Source organism: Chinchilla lanigera, unplaced genomic scaffold (genome assembly GCF_000276665.1).
Source record: "Chinchilla lanigera isolate Chin_1 unplaced genomic scaffold, ChiLan1.0 scaffold00110, whole genome shotgun sequence".
In the NCBI taxonomy this organism is placed as follows: domain Eukaryota; kingdom Metazoa; phylum Chordata; class Mammalia; order Rodentia; family Chinchillidae; genus Chinchilla; species Chinchilla lanigera.
Window position 1 is genome coordinate 1,471,307 of NW_004955511.1, and position 16,070 is coordinate 1,487,376.

Consider the following 16,070-nt stretch of genomic DNA (forward strand, 5'->3'; position numbering starts at 1 on the left):
AATGACTTAGTAAAATTAAAGTAGATATATTGTAAATTGTAAACAAAGTAAAAAATAGCAAAGTTATCAATAAGAACAAAAACAATGGAAGAAATGTGAATAATTATAAAAGCTTGTGAGACAGAAAAGAATAATGAAAGGAACTGGGAGAACACCATATCCAGTAAAGAGTTATGTAAACAAATTTCAAAATAATACACTTTTCACCACTGTACTGCTCTAAATGATGAAAGGGAATCAAGTAGCTGAAAATAACACTAAGCACATATAAGTGTGTATTTTTGTCTTGTCTAATAAAATTAAAAATAGGAACAATACAATTTACAGGAAAAAATAATTCATGGTTTAAAGAAATCTCATCCACAAATTCCCAAATGTCTACCATGAAACTACCAAAATACGATTACTTTAATTTTGTGAACTTTTCTTTTCTTCTCTAAACAGATGAGATTCTAAAAAGCACATGGTTCCTGGAAATATGACACAGATCACTGAGTTCATTCTCATAGGGGTCTCAGAGCATCCAGAGCTGCAGGTTCCCCTCTTCCTCATCTTCCTGGTCATCTATGGACTGACCGCGGCAGGGAACCTGGGCATCATCACCCTCACCAGTGTGGACCCCCGACTGCAAACCCCCATGTACTTCTTCCTCCGACACCTGGCTGTCATTAACTTCGGCAACTCCACTGTCATCGCCCCTAAGATGTTGAGCAACTTCCTAGCAAATAAGAAAACCATCTCATACTATGTGTGTGCCACCCAGCTGGGTGGATTCCTGGTTTTCATTGTGGCTGAGATCTTCATGCTGGCTGTGATGGCCTATGACCGCTACGTGGCCATCTGCAACCCCCTGCTCTACATGGTGGTGGTATCTCCACGTATCTGCCTGCTGCTGGTGTCCATCACCTACCTCTATGGCCTTTTCACTTCCATTGTGTTTACACTTTGTGTATTGTCCCTGTCCTTTTGCTCTTCCAATATCATCAATCATTTTTACTGTGACATTACACCTCTCATAGCATTGTCCTGCTCTGATACTTCTGTTACAGAAATGCTTGTCTTTCTGTCTGCAGGGACAAATTTGTTTTTTTCCCTCATGATAGTTGTAGTTTCCTATGTCAACATTGTTCTGTCTATTCTAAGGATACGGTCATCAGAAGGGAGGAAGAAGGCCTTTTCCACCTGTGGGTCACATATGACAGCTGTCACAGTTTTCTATGGGACGCTGCTGTTCATGTATTTACAGCCTGGGACCAACCACTCCCTGGACACTGATAAACTGGCTTCCGTGTTTTATACCTTGGTGATCCCTATGCTGAACCCCATGATCTACAGCCTGAGGAACAGGGACGTGAAGGCTGCCTTACAGAGCTTTGTGACAAACCCATGCGGTTCCTGTAAGTAAATGCAACCTTAGATCTGCATCAATAAGAAAGAGAGAGAGAGAGGATTCCCATGGTCTGCTATGGCATAATAAGAGTCAGATGGTTGTCTTTCAAGCTTTCTGGTATTTCACCAAGAGTGGCCCAGGCTTGGCGAGAAATACATATTGTAAGAAGTTAAAGCTTACTGAGTTGAGAGGGGTGAAGTAGAAAGAAAATGTTGCTTTTCACTGGTGTAGGCAGGTTTCATCTGCGAAAAGGTTTTCAGGTGTAAGGAAAAAAGTAGGATTACAAAACCATTAAATAAATTTGAATGGAGCAAAAAGATAAAAGATAAGTAAGTAAAGTCAATCTTTCTTACTCTGTGGCATTCCTGGTTTTTTTTGTTTTGCTATTTTGTTTGTTTGTTTGTTTGTTTTTCCCAGCATGCACGTAGGTGTTGTGGATCACTGGTTCTTGAAACACTCAAGCTACAGACAATTAAAATGCATTTTACAGCTAAGGTACTAATATGAAATTGAAATTTGTATCTCAAATGTTATAGCATTTTAAAAGACTTTTTGTGAGCAGATATAACCATTGATGTTATATTGTGCAAATTATAAAAATAGTGTAATAGAAATCATTTTATTCCAAACAACGTGATTTTTTGTATCATGAGAGATATTACTTTTATTCTTTAAAAGTTTACATTTCTCCTTACACAAATTATCCTTTTTCTTTCATGGCAAAATAAATGTGTCCCTTGTGAAATCATTAGATTTTAACAGATCATATTTACTCAAATACTTTACATCATTAGAAGAAATATTTAATTTTTCTAAAAGATGTTTTTCTGCTCTCTGATTGTTCCTAGTCAGTGATTTTACACCTAAATCTATTTTATAACTCTATAGGTATAGGTGTGGCCATTTCTGTATCTCTGAATTGTTAAATAAAGAATACAAATCCAGATTTAATAAATGTATTGGTGTAGTGTGACTTAAAATCATAGGAATTAGTCTTTGCAAATATTAAGGAACTTGCTTGAAGGAGATACCTCAACTTCGATATGCAGGTTTCCCTTACTTATGGTGGGATCCGGTGCTGAAATGCTTCTTCAACTGTAGTTGATAAATTTTGAGGCAAATAAGTAGTGACATGAGACAGGGCCTGTAATTCTACAGGAAAGTATTAGCCTTAGAATCATGGAAAATTGTGACTTGTATAACTTCATTTTTGCCTTAATTCCTCAGAGTTTTTATCTACAAAGACTGAAGTCAGGCTTCTCAGACACTGTTTCAACTGAATATTAGTTTTGTGGGACACAGATTGCCTTTTCTGAGCGTCCAAAAGCTTTTAAGGAGAAATGTTAATGTTCTGCTGAGAGGCGACACTGTAATCACGACCTTCCAAGTCTAAGATTTCCTCCCTTCATTTTCTTTTGTCCACATGCACATCTGCATAGCCATTAATAAGGAATATGTATGATCACCTTGCAACTGTGAGAGCCCATCTCCTATTGAGTCTCTAAGTGATTAACTAGTCTGTCAATTATAACTGTTATTATTTATTTATTTTATCTCACACAATTATCTTTATCTTACACAGTGTACAACTATGACTTTCTAAGAATACCTATTAAACTCACATTTGAAATCACATGTGCGAATGAGGTTTTTTTAACCAAAACTTGTCACTTCAGGCAACATCTACCCTAAAAGTTGTAGATCTTCATGGTGTGCCTAAGAATCTGGAATTCTAGGTGTTTACACAATGGACTAAATTTACGCTATGTAAAACCTAAGTGTGATTGTGTATATCAACTCTATTGATAACTGACAAATGCTGAAAGCAACCAAATTCCTTTACAAGAGGAAACAAATCAAACTTGGACATATCCATACAAAGAAATACCACTTGGAAATAAATGCTAGTGATCTAACAAGAACTCAGAAATGAATACACCTTCAATGCATATTTGGTGTGAACAAAGCCAGCCTGTAATGGGTATAATATTTTAATTTTGTGAAATTATTTAAAAGAAAGCCTCTAGAGGCATGAGATATAAATAGAAGTATAGACTTTGTATGTGGTTTCCTGAAGCCTGGGAGAAAAGCTGTAGAAAGGAATGTATAAATGGAAGGAATACAAAGGATTTCATTGTGGTGAAGCTATCCTGCATGGTATTGTGGTGTGGATACATAACATGGACATTTTCAAATACTCATAGAGGCCTACAGGACAGACAATAAACTCCATTAAATGCAAATGCAAAATTAAAAATAAAAACGCAAACAATCAGAGGAAGCTGAAAATATGAAATTTAATAGAACAGTCTACTGTGTTGAGATGGGTGAAACAATTTTTCCGAGGTGAACTCCAAGAAAGCTGATGCTGGGGCTGGGAATTTAGCTCAGTGGCAAAGTGCCTGCCTGGCAAGCGCAAGGTCATGAGTTCGGTTTGCGGTACTGGAGAAAAACAAAAACAAAAAACAAACAAGAAAGCTGATGCTCTATGTAATAGAGAGACCAGATTCTGTAAGGATAAACACAAAATGAGCTGGGAGTGACAACATATTTTAGCTATGTATTTGTTTAGGATGTAGTTTAACAATTCTGATTCATTATGTAGATACAAGGGGATTGAACAAATAAATGAAAGGCAGATATTTTGAGCCAGGATTCTCCCCTTTGGAGGAGATTTTTGATTTCAGGGGAAAAGTCTATATCTGATATTAGGGAGAGTGTAGTTACATTCAACAAAAGGAATGAAGATTCCTTTCAGACTTCGCTAGGACAGAGTGAGAAGTCTGTGTGATTACAAAGAATATTAGTGTCAGAAAGTAAGGATTACTCAAAGAAGCAGGGAGGGCAGGAGAGAGGGAAGGAGAAAAAGAGAGAGATAAAGTAAAAAAGCAGAGAGATCAAAATACCACAGGCTCATGATCAAACGTGAAAATGGTTTTAATGGATTAAACCAGAAGAATTTGACCAACAAAAGTGAGTAACATAAAATGCTACAATAGAATTCTTATCCTAGGTATAAAGAATTTCCTTATGGTACTGAAAAAAATAAATGAGTGTATATTTTAGAAATGGGGAAATGGACAAAAGTCTACACAATAATCCCCAGCAATTCATTCCCATTAATGTATGTACTACCCTGCCCCCAAGAACGTGCAGAACTCCCCACACCTTAGGAGAGAGTTACACATAGCGACTGCCTCCCAAATAAGGTAGTCAGAAGGAGCAGAGAAACTTTACACTGGGGAACCCAGCAAACACTAGAGGACTAGGTGATTGAGATTAATAGCAGCTATGATAAGTCACATGGACAGGTCCCACTGTGCTGTGATGTGAATTCAACAACATACTCATAGGATTTTTCTCCCCACAGTCTAGCCCCTTCTTGCAATTATGAGTAAACATAGGAAAATTCCCAACTGAGGGGCATTTCAGAAAATAATCCACCAATGCATGCTTCAACACCGGCAAAATCATGATCAAGAAAAAAAATCTGAGAAATTATAGCTGCCTAGAGCAGTTTACAAATATGATAAACAGTGGTATTAGTTGATTCTGGAAGGACCCTGATAAGCAAGTGGAAACTGGGTGAAAACTCAGAATCCAGAGCAAATGATAGACTGTACAAACAGGAGCAACGCGAATGTTTGAGGTTCAGCAATTTACTGAGAACACTGAGCCTTCCCATAGCACACCCTTCTCCTCTTCACTGGCATTCATGGATTGATATTTTTAAAGAAATGAAGAAAACATCACCTTATGTACCATGTCTAGTATTCATCTTCCCCATAACAATATGGCCCTTGCCACTGGGAAGAAAAAAAGACAGATTTATGCAATAATTCACAAGGAAACTTGGGTCCAAATCTGTATAAAACCACTGAGTAGTATTTGTTCACCAAAGATCTGGGTACCAGGTGTGCTAATTGCAATTAGAATAACACCATCTCTAACCACTTCCTGCCAATTTAGTCAGGAATTATACGTATATGGTAATTACAATAAATTCACAAGTCTTTATTTTCCCCTACTTATGTTCCTGTCTACCTACAACTGTCTGACCTATAAAAGTGTCTGGTAGATGCATTTGACTGCTAAGTGATAACATGGACTGTCAGGGTTTTTTTGTTGTTGTTGTTGGTTTTTGGTTTTTTTCCAGTACGGGGAATGGAACTCATGACCTTTCACTTGCCAGGCAGGCGCTGTGCCACTGAGCTAAATCCCCAGACCCTAAATTCAAAATCAGGGATTTTGAATGCTCCTCTCTGAAAGCTTGGCTCTCTCAAATATAATCTCATTACTTAGCTCAGATTACGATAAAGTATTAGAAGTGTAAGCCATTATCGTCTGCACTTAATTAAAATCCTTCTCACATCACAGCTAAAGCAGTGTGAAGATGAAGTCTAGACTCCATCAGCTGTCATTTTCTATCTGTAATTCTCCAATATGCCTCTTGAAAACCCTTTTTGCTACTCGTCTTTCTCAACAATACTGCTCCTCATCTTTCACTTATTCTCTACTAAAAGATTTTCAAGCCATTGTATATCAAATTTAGGGTCATTTTACTGAAGGTAGAATTCGTGAGACCTGAAGTCTAACTACATTAGCCATTAAGGCCTAAATTTGCTATTGCATTTTTTAAATTGGCAAAGAATTAAAACTCTAATGCTCATATTTCTTACATATATGGTTACACCTCTTACAATTTTATATAGATATGTCTTATCTGTAATAATATTCATTGGGGAAAACGAATGATTCATTTGGTGTCTCATCTAAAAATACAATTATTCAGTTATGTATTATTCAGTAATTAGCACAACATTTATTTCCCTGACAGACTTGGAACTCTGGCAATCACATAGTATGGCATTATATTTTTGTAATTATGAAGAGGTTTGTAGATTATTTAACATAATCACTCAGTGTAAACATACTTCCCATTAATAGCTCCTGACAACAGAGGAGGAACAGGAGAGAATAAATCTGTCCCATGGGGCTTTCTTTAAGAAAGTGGGACAAAAAGTGCACTTCAGCTAAACTCCCTTGAGGTTTTTTTTGTTTGTTTGTTTGTTTGTTTTTGTTTTTCTCCGGTACCGGGAACCGAACTCACGACCTTGCGCTTGCTAGGCAGGCGCTTTTGCCGCTGAGCTAAATCCCCAGCCCCTCCCCTTGAGTTTTAACATGACGGTAAAAATACCCCAACAAATAATGTTCACTGCTGCACCCACGAAAGTCCAGATGGAAAAAATACTTGTTGAAGAAATGCAGATTCTCCACAGAGACGACTGAGCCTTGTACTTTACCAAACAGGGTAAAAAAGTAGCCCTATCCTGCAATTCTGCCACCCCAACTGCAAGTGGGAATCAAAGCACCTTCCTTTGTATGTTTTTTGTTTGGTTGCTTTGGTTTGGTTTTGGTTTAATTCTTCTTGTAGAAGTCAAATAAATCTGTACTCTTTCAGGTTCTTACACTAGTGAGACAATACATTACTTACACATGCAGGTCTGGTTTATTTCACTTATGAGTATGGTCTCTAGTTGTGACTATTTACCTATAAAAGCCTCAAGTTTATCTTTCTTTATAGCTGAGTAATATTCCATTATATAAAAGTACCACAATTTTTTTGTCCATTCCTCAGTGGATGGACATTTGGGTTGCTTCCACAATTCAGCAATTATAAATTGCACTGCTTTGAACATGGGTGCACATATATCGCTGTGATATGATGCTTTGAGATCTTCTGGGAAAAAACCCAGAAGGGGAATGGCTGGGTTGAATGGGATCTCTAGTCCTAGTTTACTGAGGAATCTCCAAACTGATTTCCACAGTGGCTTCACCAGTCTGCATTCCCACCAGCAGTGGAGAAGAGTTCCTATTTCTCCAAAGCCTCGCCAGCATTTGTTATTGGTTGATTTCTTAATGCTAGCCATTATTACTGGGGTGACATGAAATCTCAACGTTGTTTCAATTTGCATTTCTCAAATGACTAATGATGTGTATGCATATACAGGATAGCTAACATAGTTGTACTACTGACTTCTACTGTTTTACTGAAAGGAACATTTAATGATTACTTATTTGATCAATCTTGTATATCTGTATTTTTTTTTCCTGAGAAATCACTTTGAAGATATCAGTATGCAATACAACAACCATTGCTAATTTCCTACCACTTTGTCTGTAACTCTCTATTGTTTGTATTGTTCTTATGCAATTTTGTAAATTGATGTCTGTTTGTTAATGATTTCCTTCTTTAATTTTTAAAATAAATTTAAAAAACAAATAAATCTGTACTACAGTCACTGATGTACCATCCTAGTCTGTATGCCTTCTGATGATTTTAGCATTTTAATGAATGAGGAATTGATGCCTCACTTGTTCAAAAGTAAACATTATCTTTCACAAAGCTAAGAAATTGAAAATGGAGAAAACTTTTCTGCAGGAATTTCACAGGAAATGAAATGTGCTAATTTTATTTTATTTTATTTTATTTTAATCTTTTTGAGACATGGTCTCACTATGCAGTTCAGGCTGGCCTTAAGCTCACTTTGCAGTCCTGGTTGGTCTTGAACTCGCAAGGATCCTCCTGCTTCAGCCTCCTGAGTGCTGGGTTTACAGGCCTGTGCCAGTACCCCCAGCAAATGTGCTAATTTTAAAACCAAGCGTCATACACCTGGAATTTATTGATGTTGGGAATATAATAAAATCATAATGTGTTTCGGTCTCTGTTGGTGAGGTTAAACCTGACATCACAATTCATCTGTACACAGAATCCATCAGCGTTCAGGGAATTGTCAACATCACCATGAAACACCCAGCTCCTTCAGGCATGCTGGCCATGGGTACAGTTCTCGTTTCTACGAATAAGTCAAAATACAAAACACTGATTATGTTTTTTTCAACAAAATGGCCACAGACTACACAAACTTTGCATATTACATGCTTCCAAAAACATCTATGGGATTCTTAGTTTCGGTAAGATGATCTTTTAAGTCCCAGGGATACAGTGATAAACGGACTTTTTATTTGTTTTGTTTGTTTGTTTTTATCTCTTGCAGAACTTCTTGTAGCTTGAAAACCAGCATACAAAACAAAACCTTTACCGGGCCGCCGCTGGGGCGGAGGGCTGCTGGAGGAGAGAGAGTGCGCGCAGAGTGAAACAGGAACCAAACCCTTGTTCCAGGAACTCCAGCGCAGCTGGAGCAGGGCGAGCAAGGCGGAGAGAGCAAAGCGTGATTCTGCGGCAGAAAGCCCCCGAGACACAGACAAAGGGCTGTCCCCCGAGGACTGTAGCGTGCAGCTGGGAGAGCTGACGGCCCCCAGTGTCCCCGTCACATGGAGAACGCGCCCTGCTCCGCAGTGTTGAGGCACCCTTTGCAAGGGAGCAGAAAATCCACCCAACTCTCTTTTCGTTCTTTCCTCACCAGGATATTTTCACCCCGTGAATATAAAAAGATAAGAATGATAAAAATGGTAAAACAAAGTCAAGATTAATACATTATTCTCTAATGATTGGTACATTTTCCAGAGATTTTTTTTTTTTTTTCTTTTCTAAAACCTTCTAAGTTAGGGGGGAAATATAGGAGGCATCCAGAGAAAAATTTCGTTACTTAAACTACATCTGACAAATTCCTCAGGGAATACTGGATATCGCATTTTGTTCGTTCTTGTGTCCTTTTGATTAGTGGCCTAGCCGTTTGATTGTAGGAAAGTGGATGCACCTTGAGGCACTGACGTGTAATACCCCCCAAGCAGAAGGTTAATCTCAAGGTTTCCCTTTATGAGAAACAATCTAAAGAGCAAAAGAAAAGGAGAGGATGAGGAACCGGGGAACAGACTTTGTGGAAATAGGCCGGGGGTCTGGGAAGGGGAAGAGAGCAGAAGATGGGTAGTGAGAGGGAAGCAAAGTGACAAAATGTGATATGTGCGTGCCAGTTCCCCAGGAGATCGCAACCACTACGTATCCCAAACAGAAGCCAATAAAACGTCTTCTTAGAAGAACGGGGCGTTGCAGCAATGTTTCAGTAAAAAAGGAGGCCCTGTATTCTCTCAGAATCTTTTGAATTCCCTGAAATTTGGAAAATCTTTTCATTATAGAAATGTGTAGATCCACTAAACACACACAAAAATAGGATTATGTATTGTTTGGTTCTTCATCCACTCATTAATCAATGGTAAGGACTGATATATTTATCCAGCCTAATTTTCCACACAAATCGTTAACCAATGAAGCATTTATATCTAAGGAGCCAAGCTCTTCACTGGCCATGGCTTAATTATATTTTTATCATAGACACAATGTCTTATAAACCCTGTGGAGATTCAACAGTGAAAAAATAGATGTTGTAGGATGAACTAAGTGATAGGTCACCTAAGGACACTGGTAGTGGTTTTTATAACTCTAGATATAAAATATGAAAGTTCTATTAAGAGCACCAAGTGTTATGCATGCATAGTCACTGCGTAAAGTTTCTGAACTCCCGAAGTAAAATAAAGCAATAAGTATAATAGTTGTTGCTCCTGGCCTTCTGTAAAATATCCTCCATGATTTATTATGTTCACTTGATTTGTACTTTATAGTAAGAAAGTGTAAAATTTAAAGTCCTCCAGTTCCACCTATATTGCTACAAAAAACAACATTTTGTTCTTCCTTTTGGCTGAATAATATTCTACTGTTTGTCTATACCATTTTTTTATGTATTCATCCATTTCAGAGCACCTGACTTGATTATATATGTTGGCCATTTTAATTTTTGCTGGGATAAATATGAGTCTGTGTTAGAATAAGGCAGATACAGAAAAATAACTACTTCAAATTCTCTCTCAAATGCTGAATTTAAAGTCAAGGTAAGGGGCTGGGGATTTAGCTCAGTGGCAAAAGCGCCTGCCTGGCAAGCGCAAGGTCATGAGTTCGGTTCCGGTACTGGGGAAAAACCAAAAAAAAACCCAAAAAATAAATAAATAAATAAATAAATAAAGTCAAGGTAAGTATAGAATTAGGGTTTCTGCAGGTTCAGGAGAAGGTAGGAGGAGCTTGGGTAAAGGGAGATTACAGTGGATCAGTGAATGCTGTATTCTGTGAATGTACTGAAATTTGCAAAGAAACCCATTAACATGTACCACCAATAGGTATTATTCAAGAATAAAGTGCAAAGATTTACAGCACTAAATGCGATTTCTAGAAAGTGTGTCTTTCTTTCCTCGTAAATTATTAGTTTTATGTTCCTTAGTACAAAACATCTCTTCTAGGGTCACCTCCATCACTGATGCTCCTAAAAGTTCTGTGTGTGTGTGTGTGTGTGTGCGTGTGTGTCCGTACACACACACACACTTTTATGCAGCACTACACATATAGATGCAGCATCTCAGCACCTGATCACAAGGCATGGCATTTTAAACTAAGCATAAACAAAGATGGAATGCAGTACCAGTGGGTTGATAGCCCATCTCATCTTACTTGGGAAAAATGCATTAAAAAGTGTCATTTAGTACCTGGACTATAGAATCCATACCAATGAAATTTGTGTTATTTTTATGATTGATACAGTTACATCATGGGGCAACTTCTAAGCGTTTATTCTATTTTTCACTTGAATATGTTGTGTTCATGTGTCACTGAAAAAATATGATTCTTCCTATCATCTTCATCATTACATTTTAGTACATGTTCATTATTAGAAATTTTTGGAATATAAAACTTAACAGACTGATTTTAATCTCATGACATAATATATACACATAAATCCACCCTGTACCCACCTAAAACATTGACAATATATTTCTGTTATGTCCTTGACTTCAGTATGACTAGCAGGTAAGTGCACAACCCAAGAGTTTGACAATCTGTCAACACATTTCACACACAAAAAAATCTTGGTAAGATTCCCAAAGGTACTTCCTATTAGCATTTCAATACCAAATTTGTAGACTGACAGCAATGATTTAAAACACAAACATATTTAAAACAAACATACAATTTTGTGTCAAGGGTTAGATAAATCTTAGCAATAATGTCACACTAGACACACAGACAAAGATCTACAGTGCTGCAAAGTGTGTTACTCACATTAATAGGTCTCCCAGTGGAGCATGGATTCTAGCTTTCCTGATAACCTTGTTTGTTCACATTCTGGAATAAGATCCCTTGGGACAGAGATACAGACACGAGCATGAACCAATTTCTATCTGCACCCATTATGTGAAAACATAAAAGCACATCTTACCTGAATAAGCTGCAAGAGATTGTTTCCAGATGGTGAACTTTATCTATTCATGGGTAAGAGCATCACAGTAATATTTCAAGAAAAGAATTTAATTTAAGTAGAATTAGGTACAGTGGGTTAGAATTTAAAAAGTTTAGGGTACATTTTCTAAAATATAGTTAAACAGTATTTTCTAGATTTTACTTACTTTTTGATACATATATTCATAATGATATAAAAATATTCCTGAATAGATTGAATTACATGAAACATTTTGCTTTGGAAAAACTCAAGCTGCTGGCTGACTAGATTTTAATATATGAACAAGTTGCTTCTACTCTTTCGGTATCTGGAGATTTATCCGGGTTTAGTGGGGAGTGCATTAGACAAAGGTCACCACCGTGACTCTAGAGATATTTTCCACAGAAAGGAATATAACTTGAGAGAAAAGTGGAGAAACCTTCAAATATTACTGCTAAAATTCATCTCATATTCTTCATCACCTGGTATCTGGAAGGAGCCACGTTAGGAAATGGAGGAAAACAGCCCTTCTCACAATCGTAAGGTGTCTATGGTGGGTCAGAAGAAGAGGTGGGCACAGGTGGATGTGATGAGTGAGCGAAGAATATAGATGAGGAAATGTCCAAAGTGTTTCCAACGCGTAATGACAAAAGATTCTCAGTCAGTGTGAGAGGGAAAGCAAGGGAGGGTTTCATAAAAGAGAGCATATCAAAACACACCTTGAAAGATAAGCAGAAAATTTCCCCTTCAGTGTCCTCTTTTGTTTAAGAGAAAGGAGTGAGTGACACGGCAGAAGCCAGATGGAACATACCAATTGGAACAGTAGGGGTCGTTGCTGTTTCAGGACTAAAGGGAGCAAAGATGTTCAGAGTATTTTGTATTACAGTGTAAGAAGTCACATTCACATTCAAAGAATAAGTAAAAGCTATTTTAAACAGTCAACATTCAGAGAAGGGACTTGGTTGGAGAAGCAAAATAAGCAAAATTTTATCTCATTTTTGTCTTTGCTTTTTTCTTTCCATTTCTTTGCTTTGCTTTTTCCTAGCTTTTTGAGGTTCAAATTGACTTTCACTTTAACATATTAATTGAAGATTTGGAAATTGTGGGTTCCTAAGGATTATTTTCTTGCATTTATGCATCTCTATGATTGGATATGAATGCAATCAGTTTTTAGGATTTCTAGGGTAATATACAATTTATTTAGATTTTCTTGGATTTATTCCATAGTGCTTCTTAATAAACATATTGAGTGAAAACCTAAGAAAAATGTACTTTTCAATAAAATAAATAATATTTGCTAGTACCTTAAAGGTTTTAGTATATTTGGAAGATAAGTGAAGAGCCATGGAATAATTTGTATAATTCTTGAAGAGAAATTTCATCATGTGCAGAAAATTTTATCAATTTTTAATAAATTTCCTTCTGAATTATCAGATATAAAGGTAACAGAGACAAAAGAGGTAAGGTAGAGAAACAAAAAAATAGGGATATTTGGCATTATTAGGACATTCACTAATTCAATTATAAAAATTAGTCACTGTGACTAAGAATAAAAAGAAAGATACACAAATTTAATTACAATAGAAAAACTAGAATTAATATGCAAAATGTACTTCAAATCTTTTTAAAAGATTGACTTGTAAGTTAATGTGTAAAGAAATTTCAATTTCTTTTAAAAAACAAATATGATTCTGATGACAATTTTAATGTAATTTGATATATAATGGTGCTATATTCTAAGCATTTCCATAGAACCAAGGTTTGTATCAACAGAATAAGTATAAGATATTGTATTAAGAGTATAATTAGGATGTACAGATTCCTGAGTAAATATGGCTTCAAAGCCTAGCTTACCCAAAACACATCTGATGTGTAGATGCTTCTACTTTATTGTCTTCTTTCTCATTTGTAAAGTAAGCATAAATATAAGGTTTTCCATTAAAGTTTATTGAGATAAACATGATACTGTGCCTTCTATATAGTTACCTTGAGTATTTGAAGTATTCATATACTACTATGATTATATTGTGATCCAGATTGCCCATATAGAATACATTACTAATGTGAAATAAAAAATACCAAAGTTTACATATGATAGCCTTGGGACAATAAGTGGTTTGTTTGCATTTGCCCTAGTGACACCACTGCAGGAGATTCATTATACTTTATGTTGTAAATAACAACACTTCCTTTATAAACACACAGCTGAAACAAGGCAAGCTCTCCTTTTAAATAGCATACAAATCCTTTGCTCTGATCCTGAGATGATATGGTCTGTGACATAGTCCCTATTTATGTATTTAAAAATGAAATATAGGGAAAACAAAATACTCCTTTTCCACCGAAAACTCTTTCCACTGTCCATTCCATTCCCCAAACCAGTGTGCCACTATCTTTATAGTAGGGGAAAACAAAACACACAAGCAAAAACACTTTACAAGGAAGCAAGGATAAAATCACCATTTGCTGGAATGATATTGGGAACACAGCCCTTAGACACTGCTCCTCTCTTCTTGGTCCTGCAGATGTCCTGAGCACACATGGCTGACATGAACTGCACACAGGTGACAGACTTCATTCTGCTGGGCCTCACGGACCGCCAGGAGTTGAAGATGCCCCTCTTCCTGGCATTCTTATCCATCTACATTTTCACGGTGGTGGGCAACCTGGGTTTGATCCTGGTCATCAGGACGGACGCGAGACTCAACACCCCGATGTACTTCTTCCTGAGTAACCTGGCTTTTGTTGATTTCTGCTACACTTCGGTCATCACACCCAAAATGCTGGGGAACTTCCTGTACCAAAGAAACGCTGTCTCCTTCCGGGCCTGTGCCGCCCAGTTAGGCTGCTTTCTCACCTTTATGGTGTCAGAGTGCTTGCTCCTGGCCTCCATGGCCTATGACAGGTACGTGGCCATTTGCAGCCCTCTGCTCTACATGGTCAGAATGTCCCCGGGCCTCTGCATTCAGCTCGTTGCTGCCCCCTACAGCTACAGCTTCCTGATGGCCCTGTTCCACACCATCCTGACCTTCCGCCTCTGCTATTGCCGCTCCAACGTCATCAATCACTTCTACTGCGATGACATGCCTCTGCTCAGGCTCACGTGCTCCGACACTCGCTCCAAGCAGCTGTGGGTTTTGACCTGTGCTGGGGTCACGTTCATTTCCTCTGTCCTGATTGTCTCTGTCTCCTACATGTTCATCATCTCTGCCATCCTGAGGATGCGCTCAGCTGAGGGAAGGCGCAAAGCCTTCTCCACCTGTGGCTCCCACATGCTGGCAGTGACCATCTTCTACGGGACTCTGATCTTCATGTACCTGCAGCCCAGCTCCACCCACTCCCTGGATACAGACAAGATGGCCTCTGTCTTCTACACAGTGATCATCCCCATGCTGAACCCCCTGATCTACAGCCTCCGGAACAAGGATGTCAAAGAGGCTCTGAAGAGAGCACTTAGCAAGAGTGGCCAGACTTGTGTGTTTGTGACACTAAAATGACTTCTAGAAACAAAGTCAACTTTTCTTCATGATGTGCTTAATAAATCCCCTTAATAAATCATTTTCTGGGTTTTATTTTTGTAGCTAAGTCATACTTAAAATGACACTCTCATTTGTAAGGAATGAAGGAACATTTTACATTGTATTATTTCTTATATAAAAACACATTTTATAACTTCTTTCATCTGATAATTATACAACTAGATTTTATCCAATAACTGGCAAAAGTAAAGGCTCCCTTAGAGCCCTGTTTAAGATTATGTGAGTACTAACAATAGATTATTAACCTATATTAATCATAATTAATGTTTCTAATTAAATCACTGACAACTATGAACTAGGGGTTTCCATTCAGTAATTTTGCTCTTAGTAGATATTTGGCAGTGTTGATAATTGGTAATTGTTCAACATAGTGTGAATCTTGTTAGACAGAAGGAGATGCCAGGGATGTTAAAAAGAATGTAAATTTCACAGCTGAGACCTCTACACAGAAAAGCTCCCCTGCACAGCGGCAAGAGCCTCAGCATTAGGAAGTCTGCTGTAAATGGTTTATCAATTGTGGAATGGTTTAGATAATGTGAATCACAGTGACCAGCTATGCATCACAGTGACCAGTCGTTTCTAATAGACAGAAGCAACAGGATCTGGAACAGGAACTGTTACCTGGGTAACTAAGAAACTGAAGTATATTTCAGGATATTTTCTGCTACAGAAGGATTTCTTTTTTTCCCACAACATGGCCAGCATTTGTTGCTTTTTAAATTTCTAATGACCATTCTTTCTGGAACAAGGTAAAATCTCAGGATTATTTTAATTTGCACTTGTCTTCCCCCAACATGCTGGATATTTCTAATGTATTTATTGTCCATTTGTACCTCTTCTTCAGAGAAGGAACTATTCATTCCAACTGGCAATTTTTTACTGAATCTTAAATTTGGCATGTCTAATTTTGTTGAGTTC

At 37.5% G+C, this 16,070-nt stretch overlaps 2 protein-coding genes across 2 annotated transcripts; both read left to right on the forward strand.

Annotated features, from left to right (window-relative positions):
• Positions 1 to 463: 463 nt before the first annotated feature.
• On the forward strand, positions 464 to 8,756 carry LOC102005403 (olfactory receptor 8J3-like). Its single transcript, XM_005407962.2, has 2 exons — positions 464 to 1,397; positions 8,473 to 8,756. The coding sequence occupies exons 1-2, from the start codon at positions 464 to 466 to the stop codon at positions 8,754 to 8,756; spliced, it is 1,218 nt and encodes a 405-aa protein (XP_005408019.2).
• Positions 8,757 to 14,153: 5,397 nt separating this feature from the next.
• LOC102020272 (olfactory receptor 1044-like) lies at positions 14,154 to 15,110 on the forward strand. The gene has a single exon (XM_005408232.1). It carries the CDS (start codon positions 14,154 to 14,156, stop codon positions 15,108 to 15,110), a length of 957 nt encoding a protein of 318 aa, XP_005408289.1.
• The last annotated feature ends 960 nt before the right edge of the window (positions 15,111 to 16,070 follow it).